The sequence below is a fragment of the Alexandromys fortis genome, unplaced genomic scaffold (assembly GCF_014885135.2).
Source record: "Alexandromys fortis isolate MF-2015 unplaced genomic scaffold, M_Fortis_MF-2015_v1.1 scaffold_12, whole genome shotgun sequence".
Lineage (NCBI taxonomy): Eukaryota > Metazoa > Chordata > Mammalia > Rodentia > Cricetidae > Alexandromys > Alexandromys fortis.
Genome location: NW_026067937.1, coordinates 17,384,143 through 17,402,722, shown reverse-complemented (window position 1 = coordinate 17,402,722; position 18,580 = coordinate 17,384,143). Strand labels below are relative to the sequence as shown.

Sequence of the window (18,580 nt, the reverse complement as noted above, 5' to 3'; positions counted from 1 at the left end):
CTCTCTCTCTCTCTCTCTCTCTCTCTCTCTCTCTCTCTCTCTCTCTCTCTCTCTCTCTCACACACACACACACACACACACACACGTTACAAAAGAGGATCTGCCTATGAATGAGACCATGCATTTATTTTTAGTTTTACATATTCTAAGTTTGTCCTTGTCCCTGTAGGTTTTGTTATTTCTTTTTTCTTTGGTATCCAGCTTATATATGTCCTGGATTTTCATTGCCCATTCATCCCTGTTTGGGCAATGGGATTAGTTTCATTTCCTTGCTGTGGTAAAGCAGCAATAAATACGAGGGTGCAAATATTTCTGTCATAGTGTGTGGAGGTCTCTGGTTGTGTGCCCAGAGAGGAATGGCTGGAACGAATGGTGGACCCCTCAACAGTGAATAAGGGTTCCCCTTTCTTCACATCCTCTCCAGCAATGATTCTCAGCTTTCTTGATGGCAGCTGTTCTGACTGGGGTGACAGGGATCTCAGGGTAGTTTTAGTTTGCAGTTCCTTGGTGCCTAGGATTGTTGAAGGTTGAAGACCTATTGGCCATTTCCCCCCCCCCTCCCTCTCTCTCTCTCTCTCTCTCTCTCTCTCTCATGTATACATACCTATGGCATGGTCTCCACATGATTTGGGTATGTTTTCTAGGTTCTTTTCAATATATAATGCAGGTGTCGTTTATGCAAACGGAAGTCTGGTTCAATATGAAGAAAGGAAAATGGAATAAAGCATTACAATGAATCTGAAATACTACTCCACAGAAAGAAGTCTTCGCTGAGTTTCACATTTTTATTTTAGCACGACTGTGCTTATGTCTGGGGCATGGTATGATACTTTCATACGTGGTGTAATGATCAAGTCGGGGAGATGACTGTAGCCGTCTTCTCAAACACGGCCTTCAAATCCTGACTTCTGTTCCGAGGTGCACATTGTTGCTAGCTAAGGTCACTGCACTGTGCAACAGAAATGAGATTCCGACCTGGCTTCATCGCTGTGACTTTGACCTCTCTGCAACCTCTCCCCATCCCCCATGCAGCCCTGCACAGCCTCTGGCAGCTACTGTTTGGCTCACTGCTGGGAGATGTCCGTCTGTGCATCTGGCTTCTGTCACTGGGCATGATGTCCTCTGACCTCATTCATGCTGCCCTCACAGAGAGAGTCCCATTCTTTACATGGCTGAATAGTATATTCATTTGTATATATACCCTACATTTTCTTTAAAAATCTATCCATTTTTGACCACTTAGGTTGAATTCCCCATCAAAACGATTGTGAAAACTGGTACTGTAAACACATGGTTTTTGTGGAAAATTTTGGTGCATAGCTTTTTAACAAATCAGTTTTTGTCTTAAAAACATCCAAAGAGTTAGTACTGAGAGATGACTCAGTGAGTTCAATTCCCAGCACCCTCACTGGTTGGCTGAGAGTGCACCTGTACTTTCCCCACTTCTTTGCCGTGGCTCCAATACTTTTAGATAAGTTCAATTCATAAGTGTGTAATGGAAATACTTCCCTTTCCAAAATTATCAAAATTTAACTGAGAATTATTATTTTTTAATTAGGGCAAAAATTAATATCAACATAATTTGAAGGGGGTCTGTATAAACTAATTTAGTAAAATCTTTAAGTCAGTAAAATGATTATGTAAGATCTTTTTCTAGCTTTAATGTAGGCAGTTTTATGTCAGGAGTTGATTGTGTGGGTGTCTTTTCTGTCTTTGATCGATACTGGAATTCCATTCTGTCTGAAAAACTTGAAATCAAAACTCTGATCTGGGGGACTCTGCCACTCTTGCAATAGGATAAGCGCTCATGCTGAAGCTTCACAGATCTCCATGTGGTGTGGTTTTTCTCTGAGCAACATGTATCGATCACACCTACACATACATGCAGACAGGTGGCAGGTGTGTATCCATCACACCTACACATACATGCAGTTTGCCACCAAGTTAAATGAATAAAACAACAGTAGGCAATGGCTTTGAAGCTCCGATGACCTTGCCAGCCTTGGGCTTCTAACAGGTTTATAGTATCAGGCATTAATTTTTACCCATGGGGCAGGATTGAAATTCAACCAGAAAAGTAGTTGGCTATACCTGTCATCGTGTGCACAGGCATGCAGATGATGCAGATGCTAGCGGTCACCATGAGCTGTCCTCCTCTGTCACTCCACATCTTTATTTTTGATGCATGCTCTTTCACAGACACTGCAGCTCACTGGTTTGCTGGCCAGCGAGTCCTAGGGCTTATCCTGTCTCCTCAGGGCTAGGATTATAGGTGCCTGACCACTGTGCTTGTTGTGCAACCTGGGACTCAGACTCAGTCCTCAGCAGCAAGCGCTTGATGGTCTGAATTGTCTCTCGGGCCTTTGTTTTTATTTCTTGATGTCAGCTAATCAGTGTGAGTTCACTTTATCACTGAGTCATATCGACATGAACAAAATGATTATGTTTAGTGTGTATGGCATTAAGTGAGACTCTAATATGTGTGTAAGTCATCTCTCATCACACACCTCTCCTAGAACTGCATGAAGCAAAGTACATCCCACAACACAGCTCGATGAAGAAGCCTGCATCGCTTCATAGAAAGGGAATAATTTCTCCTGCTTCAGCATTCTTCTGATTTTACAGGATTCAAGCCAAAACGCGTGAATTTAGGGAGCGGCAGGCTCGAGAGCGCGACTATGCTGAAATCCAGGACTACCATCGGACGTTTGGCGGTGACGAGGAGATGCTGCATGGGGGCATGTCTTCCTATGAAGGCTGCCTGGCTCTCAATGCCAGACCCCAGAGCCCCAGGGAAGGGCATCTGATGGACACGCTGTATGCACAAGTGAAGAAGCCACGGAGCTCCAAACCTGGGGACAGGTAGGTTCCGGTTGTCAGGGTTGCATTTGTGCCACCCCTGCTGGTTCTGGGCAGTGGAGAAGATGGTTTGTCGGGGCCTGTGGTAAAATGCTGCTTATTAACGGCCTTTAAAAGGCTGTTGCGTCTAAAGGTATTGAGTTGGCACAAATCAATGGCTGATGGGATGAAGAGCGAGAAGTTGTGATTGCTTTCCTTACAGTACCAGCCGAGCTCACCCTGCTCGTCACGACCCTTGGACTTGGCCTGCCTGTGACTGACAGCTCAGATCAAAGCCAAACTGGAACCATAAGCAGTGTGCAGTGTGTTCTTGTCTTGCTAGAAGGGCTCCTGGATAGGATAACTAAATGCATTTGGACACTCAATTGGACTATGACTTAGAAGGGCCACTCTGGGGGAGGCATAATTTTATACTATGAAAGAATTAGTAAATAGGAAATATAGCACATCTTTTCTACAAGAGGCTTGCTAGGCACCGCAGGCTTCGGGTTGGATGTGTTTATCAGTACAGCAGACAGAGAGAAATGCCGATTGTGTTTGAATAGCTATCTGGTTATTTAAGCATCTAACCGAGTCTGTGAGCCTGTATCACTGACATACACTTAGTAAGCTCTATGTACTGCTGATATACTTACTTGAAATGGTGATATACATATTTTCAGATTTTAGCTGGAACAATCTTGAATGGATCTTTCCCCACCCCTCCCTTTATAGACTCAAACACCATATGGAGTTTGGCTTCGAAGAGAATAATTCTCGTTTCCTTTCATATCAAACATGTGCACGCTATTGTCATAAACAATACGCCAATCGTGTTCTAAACGTCGCTTATCGCTCTCTATGGCAGCTGGGCTTTGTAAATTATAAATGGTTTTCCTTAAAAACAGTGTTTCTGAAGCATTTATGTGCATTGGGCTCGCCTGAAAGGCTTCTCCAAACACTGGCTGGCTACTGTTTCGATGCAGTAGGTTGAGGGTGGAGTCCAAGAACTGGGATTTTTTTTTAGGATCCCCTAAGTGATGCTGGCCCTGCAGGTCATGGCTTCACCCCGGCTGTGGGCTCTGCTGATGTATCCTCCTCTCCGGTTCCCAACAGCCCTCTTTGTAACAACTGACTTTAGCTAATAGTAACAGAATCTTGCAAACACAGAAAGCAACTTCCGGCAATTACAGAAAGAAACATTTTTAAAAATAGCAGACCAGAACAAAGGCAAGCACAGCAGCTCCGGAAGGAGTGCCTCCCACGGCAATTGTCCTGGCCTTGCACCTTCCTTGTTTAGACTTTTGTCCTGATTGTCTCAGAAAATCTATTTGACATTGAATATGAGGAGTGAATCCTCTAGCATGAACACTTAGGGTGGTTCTGGCCTCGTCCCCATGTCTCCAGAAGGCTCCTGTGTGTAATAACAGATGCATCAGGACTCAAAAATGAAGTTCTCATCGGTGGCAGGGACATTTTCTCTAAAAGCTTTTTGTCTCATTTCTGCCGTGATTGTGGAAGCTGCCTGCAGAGGTTAAGTGGCATTCGAAGGTGCCTTCTTGAGAGAAAGGCCACCCAAACACCAGCACTCTGGCTAGTGACTCCTGGGGGGGGGACAGGGAAAAGATGGCCTGGAGATTACTGATGGCTGATAAGAGAGCCAAGCATTTCTACATCTGAAAGCTGGGGCAGGGTTGCAGCAGTGACCGTCAGAGAGGGCCCCCTGCTCTCGCTAACGCAGACGGCTGCCCTGAACCAACCAAGTGCTCCCCCAAAGCTGCCTTCTCATCTGAAGGCTTCTGCAAGTGTTCAAAGGGTGTCGTGTTTTCAGGGTGTTCTTCCCTCCTGCTTGCAGCATCTGGACCCGCGGTCTCCCTGCTCTGCTAACCCAGATCCCAATCAGGCCCCGGCTCATGCCCACCCATAGTCTGCTTCACAGGGAGGGCTTATGCTCAGCAGAGATCAGAACCACGCCTTTGACACTGCTTTCCTCCAAGGCTACTCAACTTTACCTGGAGGGCCATGCTGCATTTTTACCAGGGAAACAAAAGATTATAGACACTTGTCAAATTTTTTAATCCTATTTTTGCAGAGAATGAGGTATCCATTAATGACTGGTGGTGTTGCTACTTTAGACGCGACCTTTGTTCTTGTCAAACCCTTCCTTGCCCACCATATTCTTGTTGAATATGGACTTGACTTGGGAGCTTGGCCTCACTCCGTTGTCTTTCTTGTTGCAGACAAAGCTATGGAAAAGCTGTTCACACTTCGGTAGTGTAGAAGCCCTTTTCTTTCTTTCTCTTTGTTTCTTTCTATCTTTTTTCTTTTTTAAAAAAAATAACAATCTCTTGCTACTTCCACACTGCTGTAAAGTGTTGTGATTATAACAGTTCTTAAATACATAATAAAGACAACATGAGACTGGACTCCTGTGTAGAACCATCGCATGTCTGATGAAACTTTAAACTTTACAAAGTTAGATATAGACAAAAATGACAAACCAGTTGGATTTCAGTGAACTATGTTAGCATAGCCAGTAATATTTTTTCCATTATTTTATTTTATTGGTGCGTTTTAACCAGAGCCAATAGATGGAGCAGGTGTGATCGTGCACGCCTGTCACGCCCGTGCCCAGGAGCGGGTGTGATCGTGCACGCCTGTCATGCCCAGGCACTGGAGCTGGTTTTGATATGGTTGTGAGGTGAGTGCGGATTCACCTCACCCCTCCCTCTCCTGATTCCGTTAATGCTTTTGCGAATGTGTGACCCGTGATCTTGGACTGGAATATGATATTGACATAGCAGACAGGGACTTTCACGAGCCTACAAGGTGATCTAGGCTACGCTTATATGAACTTTAAAAAGTAATCGTTCTAAATGGAAATATGAAAGCTAAAACCACTCAGAGAGGTTTCCTCTTATGGATAATGTACAGATGCTTGCTGACTGACTAAATGTCACCAGAATTTGCCATTGGATATCTGTTGAACTTTGCTGTTCAGATCTCTGCATTTTGTGGGAATGCAGGCATTGCTGATAAGCTGAGGTGTACTTCTCCAATTTCCTTTGTTCGGTAAGAAAAGCAGCCCCCAGGATGCCTTGCTCAGTCATTCTGATGGATCTCACAGCCAGAAGTCCAGAAGCAACCTGGGAAATATATTAAAAGATACAAACTTGGTGTCACAATGGGCACGCTTACCCTGTTCCACATATTGTGTGCACAGTGGCTTTCTAGCATGCATGTGTTTAGAGATAGACTCATGCCTATGTGAGCGGGTCCACAGGTGAATTTGGTCACCTTCCCTTTATGTCTGTTTAGTTTCATGCGTGTTTATTCTGTCAGCCTTCCCAGGCATGCCTAGCTGTATCAGAACATGTATACTGTAGTCATGGCACCACCTTCTTTTCGTTATCTGTGTCCTTGGTAACACTTTGATTTTCACATTAGGTATATGCTAAATAGGCAGTGTGAATAGTTAGGCTTAAATTCACCAGAATGTTAGTAGGCTTCTTATTGAGTCTGTGTTTAACTGGGGACTTCGAAGACTTAGGCATGGCCGGTCGTTCGTAAGCCTCCTATATTACCATGGCTAAGGTAACTTCTTTGGCCGCTGTGCCCTGGTTGGCAAAGAGCCCTGTTTCTGATGCAGTGCGCATTGGAAGACACAGCAGTTACCTCCCTACCCAGTACCTCTTCTCTCCTCTCCATTGTGGAGTAAATCCTTGTTTACTCTGATAGGCAAGTGCTTATCTAGGTGTTTCAGTTTTTAAACTCCTCGTGAGCCATGTGATGGAGTTCTAACTAGTAAGCATTGAAAGCAGCTGGGCAGATGGAACTTCCTGCAGAGCTAGGTCCGCCCCCACCCCCCGGTTTTGTATGTGGGTAAGGGTGCGTGTTCACGTGTGCATGTGTGTCCTGTGACTGAGGATCTTCCTCGCACAACTGAAGCTCTCGATCCCATCCCTAGCACATTAGAATCACGAGTTTGCTTGGTATTGCACTTTAGGGTTTTCCGATTTTCTTCCAGAATTTTGGATAGGTGCTCTAAGGGAAAAAAGCCTAAAAGGGAAGGCCACTTAGAATCTGCTGAGCAGTGGCAACTCCTTCCTGACTTGCCCTGGCCCTTTGTCAACTTGAAAAAAATCAGTCTGTTGCTAAAGTTGCTTCCTTGAGATTTCTGTCTCAAGAGGCCAGATGCTAGGGTGGATGTAAGGAACTGTGTACAGAAGAGCTCAAAGAGAAGTCCTCTTCTCTTCCCCCTCTTTCCTCATCCCCTCTCCCCTTCCTTCCCTCCCTCTTTAGCTGTGCCCCTCACCCCTGCTCTTCCTTCTCCTTTTCAAAGACAGAATCTTACATATCCTAGGCTGACCTCAAACTCACTACACAGCCAAGGATGACCTTGAACTTGTCACCCTCCTGCCTGCGCTTCCCCAGCACTGAGGCTATCTGATTCATGCTGCATTTTATTCACTGGATGTCGGCCCACAGAACCCTCCTTAACTGTCTAAGAGTCTTTTAGATCCTAATAACTCCCACCTCCGTGGACGATTCTCCTACAAGATCAGAGGCAGTTGAGATCAGGAACTTGAACTATGCCAGCAGCACGCCAGAGTTTGGGTCTGTGCTCTTTCATTGTGAGCTGAGCGCTCTGTCTCGTTCCTTTCACCTGTGACATGGGGCTCAGAGGCGTTGGCTCACGAGGCTTGGCAGAGACCAGCTCAGTTCATAGTGAAGTGTTGAGCTCTGTGCCCGGTGCATCCTAAACACCATTCCAGTGCATCCTAGACACCATTCCAGTGCATCCTAAACACCATTCCAGTGCATCCTAGACACCATTCCAGTGCATCCTAAACACCATTCCAGTGCATCCTAAACACCATTTCAGATTCATGGTGCAGCTGTCACTTACAGAACAGGCTTTAATTCCAAAGAGGGCATGGTTTCCCCATGCAGGTCCAGAGAACAGTGACTGAAGTAGAATCGAGGGGCGACAGCTCATAAAGTGTTTCCTCCAGCAGCAGAAATTTACAGACTAAGTGCCCCGACTCATCTGTGAGCTGGACAAGGGCGGCAAGTTTCTGTCAGGGTCTCTCTGTCTGGTCCATGTGTCTCTTTGAGTTGGACGTTCCTTCCTTTTGTACTTGTGCATGGAATCCCTTGGACGCCTTCATGTTCTCTTTTCATGGAATTCCTACTGATCCCTAACCCTTCTGCAGAGAATCTTCAGCTGTTCCGGCCTCACCATATACTCTTGACAGTTCTGTCAAATTTTAGAGTATGCGCAGAGAACCCAGAGTCCCCTCTCATCTCACCACAGCATCAACAAAGTGGAAGAGGGTTCTTTTTCAAGGTGGAGCCCGTTCCCCGAGCTGACTGGGTAGGGCGACCGCAAAGGAACCCGCCGCAAGAACCTCTCCCTCGTGTGCTGAGCTCGTGGGAATTCTAATCCTGTAGGTCTGGCTGAGGAGTACCCACTCGTGGCGTTGATGCCTTTCCCAGTTGACTTTTCTGCCACTGACTCTTTCATATCGGGAACCCAATGTTCCTAGGCTGTCGGGAAGAAAAGCATGGGTTCTAGCATGAGCGAGTCACGAACGTCTTCTCCTAGCAAAGTGGTGGGGTAAGCACGACCATCACTGGACACGGTCCATGGCATTCGCAGCTCACCTTGAATCAATCGTTTTATTAAGCGACTGTCTCGCATTTGTGATATTATTCCTGTGTTTTATTCATTGTTTCTTAACAGCCCTAGCTTCCTTTCCATACAAGTTACACGACTCCGTGTAGGAAGTTTGGAGCGCCCCACATTATAACAAAGGTGTACTCAGGATTGCACACCATGCATCTGTATTTGTATTCAGACCCTGGCCTCCGAGGCAGCTCGGATGGACATTTTCTGACTGTTGTCGTGCAATCGTCTGCCACCAAGAATGCATTGTCCTCAAATATAATTGAAATAAAGCCAGAACTGCGCTGTTACAAATCTAAATGCGGGGAAATGGTAGGCTAGACTCCCCGAGCTTGCCCAGGACGCCTTAATGGAAGCATAAATACCATAATCATATGCTTTTTGCATGCATTTCACCATGAAGGGAAAGTGCCAGTTTTAAAAGAAAAGACCTTTATGAACTTGTTCCCCCTTCCCCACTAAAACTGGCATCCTGTGGAGTCCAAAAGAAGTCTGACAGACACAGAACAAAACTAATTTTCTGAGATGCAGGCCGTTATTAAACGTGTGCCCTTTGGAAAATGTTGGGTCGTATAACAAAATCGCGTTTGCTATTCAGAGAGTCAAATACTCTACCTCCACTCATTCCTATTGTGTATGTCTGCCTTTCTTGAAACATGAGAAGGTAGTTTAGGAAGGGGGTGAAAACTGTCGGTGAGTCCTGTGCACCACTGGACCCAGACCACGCGTCTGTCCCACCTGCCCTCTGTCCATTTCTGTCACTGGCTGCTCCTACAGCATGACCCTCTGTGAGTACTCTCGGCCCCGTCACTCCCTTCCAGCTGCTCCTGGCTCTGGAGTGAGAAACTCTCCATACCTGCACTTGGCTTCCTGCTCGCCCTTGGCTGGAGTTTACCAGCGCCCCCTCCCAGTGGAGTGGGCCTCACTCTGAGGAGCAGAGGGCTTGCACCATCACGACCATCTTCTTCTAGAGACAAGACCCTTCGCTTGTAACACGGGACAGGTGCCCTCCAGTTTGCCAAGCTAAGGAATTTTGAGTCTCTTTCTCTTCTACAGCACTGCTCCCATGACCCATGGGAGTCTCCCAGCATCCTCCTTGTCTCCAGGCTTGTTACTGACATGTCCCCACTTCAACCACTACCTGGGGTTTTGAACTTAAAATTAAATATGCCTACGTCTCACCTTGACTTAAAATTATCCTTCAGCTTGTGTTCAAGATGTAACCTATTGTCTTAACACGGGACTTCTGGCTTCTCCAGCTTCTCAGCTCAGGCCCCTCTCCTACATATCATGCAGTGCCCATTGATTCACGTCTTTCTGCTAACTCTTTTATCAGGGTAAAAGTGTAAGCCGAATTGTACTAGGTACACAGGCGAGCCATGCAGCTGTTGGTGTTACAAGTTCTGCAAATGGTATATTTTGGTGAGGAATGGTGTCCTAATTAGGGTTTCTATCGGAGCGGTAAAACACCGTGACCAAAAGAAACACGGGGAGGAAGGGGTTTATTTGGCTTATACTTCCAGGTAACAGTTCATGACTGAAGGAAGTCAGACTAGGAACCTGGAGGCAGGAGCTGGTGCAGAGGCCATGGAGGAGAGTGCTGCTTATCTGTTTGCTCCCCATGGCTTACCCAGCATCTTTGTTCTTACCACCCAGGACCAGCATCGCAGGGGTGGCGCTGCCCACAGTGAGCTGCGCCCTCCCAGATCAACCGCCAGTCAACACGATGCACCACAGGCTAGCCCGTCTGGTGGGGAAACTTTCTCAACTGTGGGTCCCTCTTCTAAGATGATGCTAGCTCATGTCACGTGACCTAAAACTAGCCAGCACATGAAGTCCACAGCCCCAGTTCACCAAGCTGTCGGGTACAGTTAGAGATTCCGCAATTACAATAACGGCTGAGTGAGGTGACAGCAACAACCCAAATAATGAAACTGCGAAAGTAATGAAGCCATAAATAAGGTCATGGCTAATCTCAAAGACATTTTGTTTAATTCCTTTGGTTGATTAACGTTGCCCGAAACCACAATTTGTTGAGGGGGGTTGTTTATTTATATATTTATTTCTGCCTCGGGGAACACTTACGTATTCTACAGAAATGCAGGCTAAATGAAAACTATTTTAGTCTCTGGCAATCATCAGCAAATTGCCCCCAGCAGAGCGTACTCATTCAGTCTTAATGTCTTTCTTGTCACACGGCCCTGAACTTGTGAGTCTTTGCTGATGAGCTGGCTTTACTGCCTTGGCCAAAATCTCCTTCATCTGTGTGGCACAGAGTGTTATTTTACTGTCCAGCAAATCTCAAACCCTGCTTTCCGTGCACTTGGGTCCAGTAAGCCACCTCTCTCTTTCAGTCTACCTACTCCGTCTCCCCGTCTCTTCCACAATCCAAACTCACAGCTTTAAGTGCCAATCTTATTGGTATTTAGTGATCTTCGGCTGGTGTTATTTCCTTTTTGGCTCCTGCATAAGGATGGAATATCAGCCTACTATTAATATAAATTCATGAGGATTTATGTAGAGCCCCGTGGTGAGATGCATTTTCAGCTTCTTGGGAGACTTTGCCGAGCCCTGAATCCACAATCCATTTTTAAATTAACTCCCCAGCTGTTTCAGGGCCCTTCTGTCGGCACCCCGAGTCCTCCCACGGATGTTTGATTACCCTGGATTTCGTTCTGCGTTCTTGCCTTGCCCATATTTTCTTCATTGGCTGATTCTGTCTATCTGAAATGATAGCACTAATTGGTTTCAAAAGAGGTTCTTTCTTTTATAATCAAGGAAATAGCTGAATTATCCCAAGCTTCTTTCACTGCCTACATGAAGATGTGGGAAGGAACAAACTTTCTAGATTGTTACAGAACAGACAAATAGAAAAGTATTTGAAGATACATTTGAAATGACAGAGAAAAGACTCACATGTTAAAAGAAAGCATGTATGTTAGTGCACAGAAATGCTCCTTTTCTCTCTTGAGACAGGGTCTCATGTAGTCCCAACTTAAACTAGCTATATCGCAGAGGATGACCTTGAACTCCTGAGCCTCATGTCCCTACTTTCCACGGTACAGGAATCCATTAACTACCTTGGCTAGTTTATGAGTGGGGGGAATCAAAGCCAGCCCTCTTACATGCTCTGTCAGCCTGGTACCAACTGAGTTACATCTCTCACCCCAGATACACATGATTATACAATCAGTATTTTTAAACAGAATTTTCATTGTTGTTTCTAACCCATAGTTATTAAAAAAAAAGACTGTATCTGTGAGTTATTAGGGATACAGAAGTGTTCCCCCTTTCGATGGTTATTGGCTGTCAGCTCAGCAGGATCCAGAATCACTACAGAGATGAATCTCTGGGCGTGTCTGTGAGAGGGAAGACCCACCGTAAATGTGGTTGACACCACACCCTGGGCTGAGGTGCCAGACCACACTCAGGAAATCAAGCAGAGTATCGGCATTGTCCCTCCTGACTTTCCATCCTGACTGTGGATACAGTGTGACCTGATATCTAATCTCTGCCACTACGAGTTCCACACGTGGTAGACTCTTAAACTCTGAGCCCAAAGCAACCCCTCCTTCCTTCAGTTGCTTTTTCACTCACAGCAAACAGGACAGTAACTGATACCCAAATAAAACACCCAAGGATCATAGAACTGTCTGCTGAGAAATTCCTTTAGGAGGGAAGGAAGACGCTGTGCATGTAACTCTACATCAAACCATGGGGCATGGGCCTGCACACAAGTTCTCACTTCTCCATCACTTTTACCGGCTCTCCTGCCGACCTCACCAGAGACACCTGCTGATCCTGCCCAGCTCGGGGCAGGTAACCTCACTAGGATCCTCACTGAGTGTGGAGCAAAACCAAAAGGAAAAGACAACCAAATGCAATTCAAAACCAGACTGTAAGACAGTCCAGTTGGTGCAGAAGTACTAAGTTTCTGACATGGTTAAGTTTACCTGGCTGAGTGTGAATCCAGGCTCAAGGCCTGGACTGCAGAAGTTAGGGGCGGGGGTGGGTAGGGTAGCTGGCGCATGTTTAAAAAATTTCTTTGTAACAGAAACCAAAGCTGACTGAGAACAGACTCATTTCTGGTGATCCTTCTGTTCCCTTCTTTCCTTTATCCAGTACATCTAAGCTCTGATTATTTAAAGGCTTCAACTCTTTGAACAAGCCCAGGTTCTAGGGCTTTAGCTGACAATTCCCGGGGGTCCAGGCCACTCCTCAAACACTGTTCAGTCCTGGCTGCATACCAATAATTGTGATGTGGACAGAAATGAATAAGAACTGGAAATAACTAAATAATTCATATATCCTGTAGATAATAGATTTTTTTGAGGATGCATTTGAAATTGCATGAGACGGACTTGAGTGTTGGAGTGCACAGATTTGCTTCCTTGTTCAGAAATGCGCATTTCATACCCGCGTCTTTCAGCTGAACCTTCAGTGTTTGATTTTGTAACAGGCTCCCAAATCATGACACAGAGACTTATTATTAGTTAGGAACGCTCGGCTCCAGTTTAGGCTTGTTCCTGGCAAGCTTTTTAAAATTAAATTAGCCTGTTCCTCCTCCTCTGTTTTGTCTTGGGGCTTTTTACCTTTCTTTCATTCTGTATGTCCTGCTCCGTGGCTAAGCTGACTGGTGGCCCGCCTGGCTGGCCCCCGGTGTTTCCCTCTCTTTCTTTCTTGCCCACTCTTCCTTTCTTCCCGAGCCTAGATTTCTCCTCCTACTTATTCTCTCTGCTCACCAGCCCCAGCTGTCCCTCCTGTCTAGCTATTGGCTATTCAACTTTTTGTTGCACTGTGGGCTGGAGGTCACCTGTTAAGATGTGGCTCTTGGGTGGCACTCATTCAAACTGCTGCCTCACTGATACAGCCTGGCTGGGTGGCTAGTGAGCATCATGGCTGCTTCTATTCCCATCTCCCCCGAACTGGGCACTTAGCCCCTCCACCACTCCTAGATTTTACATGGGTGCCGGGGATCTGAACTCAGGTCTGGCAGGCAGCTTTCCAGCTGAGTCCAACCAACCCGTCTGTCTCTCTTTTTTAACCTGTATGTTTTTCATCTCCCCTACCCACCCCCACTTCTTTAGCTTGGATCTTCCAGTAGCATTGACCTTGTTGTTGGACTGATCCTGATGGGAGCTGGTCTTTCAGAAGGTCCAGTGGCTCTCTGGATGTGTACGGGGACTTCTTTAGGGCTCTTCCCTTGTCCACCGTCCCCACATTATATTGCCTGCTAGTGTTCTGACGTCATGCCAAGCATGTGATGTATTCCTATGGTTTTATCATCTGTCTTCAATTTGAATTAAGTTGCATTAAAAGCAGAGGGTTTGTCTATTGTTGTTTACTGTAATATTCCAGGCTCTGGTATGTTGGCATCCATGTATGCTTATATAAATTAAGGAATTAAGGTCAGTGAAATGGCCTTTCTGTTAAAAGCACTTTCAGCCAAGGCCGATGATATGAATTTAATCAGCAGGACCCCTACGGTAGAAGGAGAAAACTTACTGTCTCAAGTTGTTGTTTGACCTCCTCTTGCCCAGTGTGGTGTACACACACACACACACACACACACACACACACACACACCTTTCTTAGTATAGCAATACCAGTTCCTGTAGTGTGTCTATATATGACAACAAAGCGCCTGTTTTAGACCCATAGACGTTTTAATTGTTAAAGTCACGTTTTATACGTGCCATCGACCTCAGCTGCTCATGAGGCTGAGGTGGGAGGGGTCTTTAGAGCCCCTGAGTTGGAAATCAGTCTGGACAACATAGCAAAGCCTGACTGCTTATTAGGAGTCAAGTTTGTAATCCCAGTTGGCTTTGTAGAGCTTATTTAGTTGGCAGGAGGTTGGATGCCGTTCTCTCTGCCATGGGATGCGACGTGGCACGCCACAGGTCCTGAGTTCACGTCCTTGAATGGTGCCTGACTCAGAAGAACTGTAGTTTGTCTCCAAGCTGTCTCCCACTAGCTGTGTGTTACAGGTGTTCTCACCGGCCTGAGTGACATTGGAAATTGGAGGAAGTTGGGTTAATAGCATAAGTCCCTTCCTTTCTCTCTGGTCTTCCAGAGTGCCGTGAGCTAATCCAACCTTCTGCACTCTATGCTGTTGTCATGGTGTGCTCACCGAGCCCAGAGCGCAGGGCCAACGTTTCATATCATGTACTGAGAGTGGGTTCTCTCGGGCTTGGAGTCAGAGAGATGGAAAGCTGTCTGTTAAGGTTGTTGGACATCCCCCACTATCGCCACCAGCAGCACAGCTCCTTCATCCGTGGGTTCTAAGCATTTAGAAGCACAGTCGTTGGCTGTGTTGATTGCTTGCCTGTGTGATATATGATGACCCTTTGCGTATTTTTAGCTTCTTTCTTGTGTAAATGCTTGTTTTAGATTTCTCCGCGTTGAGTTTTGCTGAGACAATTGACGTCTGCTGCTCTGTTCCCAGTGTCCCCGTATCGAACACTCATTGCTGTGGACATTTGATTGATCTCTGTAATTAGGACGCAACATAATCTGCTGTAATTGGTATCGTCTTGAACTTGAATAGCCTACAATTAATTTCCAAAGCAGGAGGCTCAGGTGCACAGGGTTTTGGTGTTAGAGGATGCTAGCTAGCAAAGGCTGCGGGCCCGGCCGGGCAGGTTCTCTGCTACTTGCAATGCTTCCTGCATGCCAGGCTTACTCGAGTCTCTTTGCTGTGTCTCCCCTGGAAGTGCGGAGTGGAGCAACAGCTCCACAGTGTAGCTAAATGAAACCAGTCACTAGATCCCATATCACTGTTGCGGATGCCTGCGTTCATTGTATGATCATTACGTGAAAGCACATTGAGTGTTAATAGTAGGAAATACCCTATCGTCGATATCTTTTCTGATAAACAGGAAGGGTTCCAGCTTGAAAATGACACTCAAAATGTGAGAAGGCCACTCTGCCTTCTCATGACGGTGCCTTTGCTGCCACACTTGGTCCACGTGTGTGGGTTCAGCTGCCTTCACGCCTTCTAAATTAGGCCCAGAACAGGCTAAACACCCGTCAAGGACTAAATGAATGGATTTAGGTTGTTTTAATTAGCTAGGTGTGATTTAAAGGTTTCTTGAAATCAAAAAGGCTTATTCATTTTTCATCAATAATCATTTGCCTTAATATTTCATTAGAACCTGCTGGCTTGCAGGCTTCCTTCTGCGCTTTGATTCATTCTGACTGCAGATAGCCGTCCGCTCCCCGTTTCCCTCGTTCTGTACTGTGCTTTCATCCTAGAGACGCCATGAAGATGTTTCCGGGATTCACAGGCCACTAATTGAGTGTACTTTAAAAAAATTCTGTACTTACTGTACTTTAAGAATTCTAGGTTCTGTGTGTGTGTCTGTGTGTTTGAGTGTGTGTATATGCCTGTGTCTGTGTGTGTGTCTGTGTGAGTGTGTGTAAATGCTTGTGTCTGTGTGTGTTTATGTGTGTGTTTGTGTGCTGGCAGTATCCTTTCATCATTTGAATGGCTAATAATGTGTGAATTTTCTATTTCACTTGTCTCGAGAGCCAAGACTGAGTCTTTGTTCATAAAATCCAGGGAGTATGACTAGGGATTCAATGTTTGGACTTTGCCATCAGTGGAGAAGAACGGAGCATCTCGTGTGTGACTGAAGGGACCTCGACCTGTACATGTGCCTGGTTTCATGAGCGGCTAGCTTGCCCATGGCTGCGCTGCTGCCTACAGAGGGAAGCGTGAGATGGGCTGCAGAGTGGCGATGTCTGTACAGAGTGGAACCTTCTTCCGGAGTCAGGCGACTGTGTGAACAGTGCAGTCAGAGGCAGGGACAGGGCATCTGGGCCAGGGAGACTCTTGTAGAAACTGCTTCAAGTTCCAAGTACTTCTTAAAGGTCACATGGACAGTAATGTCTTTGGCTTGCTGGGAGCAGCTAACCTGAAATGCAGACCCGCACAGGGTAGATGAGGTTCTGGCTGACTATCACTGATGGTGAGAACAAGAAGAGAAGTAGGCCAGTACACGCGTGTTTCCTATTTCCTCCAGACTGACCTGCAGTGCCATGCTGGCTGTGTTGTGTAAAGTACAGACTATCAGCTGCTGATTGAACCAGTCATGGTGCTGAGTCAAAATTGCAGACTGTCCCAAAACAAAGATTCCTATCTTTAAACTTTTGGTATGTGGGTCCAGAAGTACACATAAATACTCAACTGTACTCTTTAGTTTGCTTTTTATTAAATCCCAGAAAACTGAACACTGGTCTCCCATATCCAGATTCCTGTTCCAGCAGTATGTCTTAAAAAAAAAAGTTACTTTTAACCCTAACACTCAGGAGGCAGAGGCAGGTGGGTCTATTGAGTTCCAGGTCAACTAGGAATACATAGTGTCAAAAAAAAAAAAAAAAAAAAAGACAAAGAACAAAGCCTAACTGAGAAGAGATAGCTTAACTGATGAACTTGCTTGCCTTGCATGTGCAAGGGTTTGAGTTTTATCCCTAAAACCCCCACAAAAGCTCATGTGTGCCCATGATCCCACTTTGGTCAGCCTGCCAAGTCCTTATGGCCAGTGAGAGACCTGATCATTGAAAACAAGGTGGAGAGTGTCTGAGGTTGACCTCTGGCCTCCACATGAATGCCCACAGGTGCATGCACACCTGCAAACACAAACATGTTCACACAACACACAAAATTGAAGAGCTACTTAGAATGAGAAAGACAGTTCATTTAGTGGCCGTCCTTTCTGTAAAACAAATGCTTCATTCTTATCTGTTAGAGTTGGTGTGTTGGATGACTGTATATATTGTAATATTTTTTTTCCTGTGATGATGTTTGTGATTCCTGGGAGAAACTGTAAGGCGGCATATAAAAGTGCCCTTGCTTGGGCTGGGCCTATGTCCTTGCCGGCCTTCCCTGCTTGGCAAACAGCGAGGCGTGCGCTCTATCGGGTTGGCTTGGGATTCGGATCCAGCTCTGCCCCTGTTTTGGATACGTGGCAAGTTCTTGACCTCTCTGGGCCTTGCTGCAATCGTCTCCATTCTCCGTCCCTTGTCCCATTGTTGGAGCATATGTCAGCTGTGTCCTGCTTTTTATATTTAGAAAATCTGGTCTTTCTAAGCCCTCATTGTGAGCACCCTGGAAACTAGCAGGCTGGAAGAGAAGTACAGACAAGCGTTTCTGATAGTGGCGCTCTCCCAGTCTTCTGGGAGGACAGCAGACGGGCTTAAATAACACAACCAGTTTTATTGACCATGCTGTTTATTTTAATAGCTGGGCCAGAATGGTTTGATTGACTTTTTAAAAATCTGGTATGTGTTTTGCCATATGGACAAAGCCATATCTGAAGTGCCAAGCTAATAAGCCTTCTTTTCCCTGCCAGTGAACCATGAAAGTTGTTAGCAAAATGTTCTATCTTGAAGGGATCCATTTTCCAGGCTCTTGGTAATGTAAACACCCATCTTAAGGGATAAAGTGCAGCTTATCTTCCATCAGTCACTGAAAATTTGTTGCTTGGAAGAACCGTAGGCAAGTGGTGTGTGCAGTGGTTGGGCTTTGCCTACTGCTCCCCAAAACTGCTCCTGTCTCTGCTTTGTGGGGTTCTCTTATTCACTCCCAGATTAGTTGATGAGAACCAAAGTGGGCTCACAAGGAGACACTGGTGGCTCCTCTGCAATCACATGACCACCTTTGCACCCCCAAGTGTAGAGTGCAGCCCCTTCCATGTGGTCTTAGTTCTCCCCTTGGCCCTGCAGAGTGGGAGCGACCGCCAGACCAGAGCCCTCGGCTCAGGAAGTATGGCCAGATGTGTGTCTCATACTTGCTTTCTTCTTCAGAAGAAACAGTTTTTTTGGCCATTCAAGTTTTGAAAAGTAGTTGGTTCCTATATTTTCTTTGATTTTTCCAGTTGTCTACACTTTAAAGTTAACTCTGGATCACTCTTTCTATCGCCAGACTTGGTAATTCCTTAAAATGGTTTGAGTGCCTCTTCTGCCAAAGACATCTTTCGTTTTTTTACTTCGTTCTCACCCCATATTTCCCCCTTGAAAATGGTTTCGATCCTTCTCTACTTTTTAAGGCTT

General features: G+C 45.8%; 1 protein-coding gene across 12 annotated transcripts in view; it reads left to right on the top strand.

The window, feature by feature from the left end:
* The window catches only part of Pard3 (par-3 family cell polarity regulator), a 482,565-nt gene that overhangs the window by 367,130 nt on the left and 96,855 nt on the right, over window positions 1–18,580 (top strand). For all 12 annotated transcript variants that reach the window (XM_050147184.1, XM_050147175.1, XM_050147180.1 and 9 more), the window contains one exon: window positions 2,626–2,862. In XM_050147184.1, the coding sequence (XP_050003141.1) occupies window positions 2,626–2,862 (237 nt within the window). The remainder of the gene's footprint in view (window positions 1–2,625; window positions 2,863–18,580) is intronic.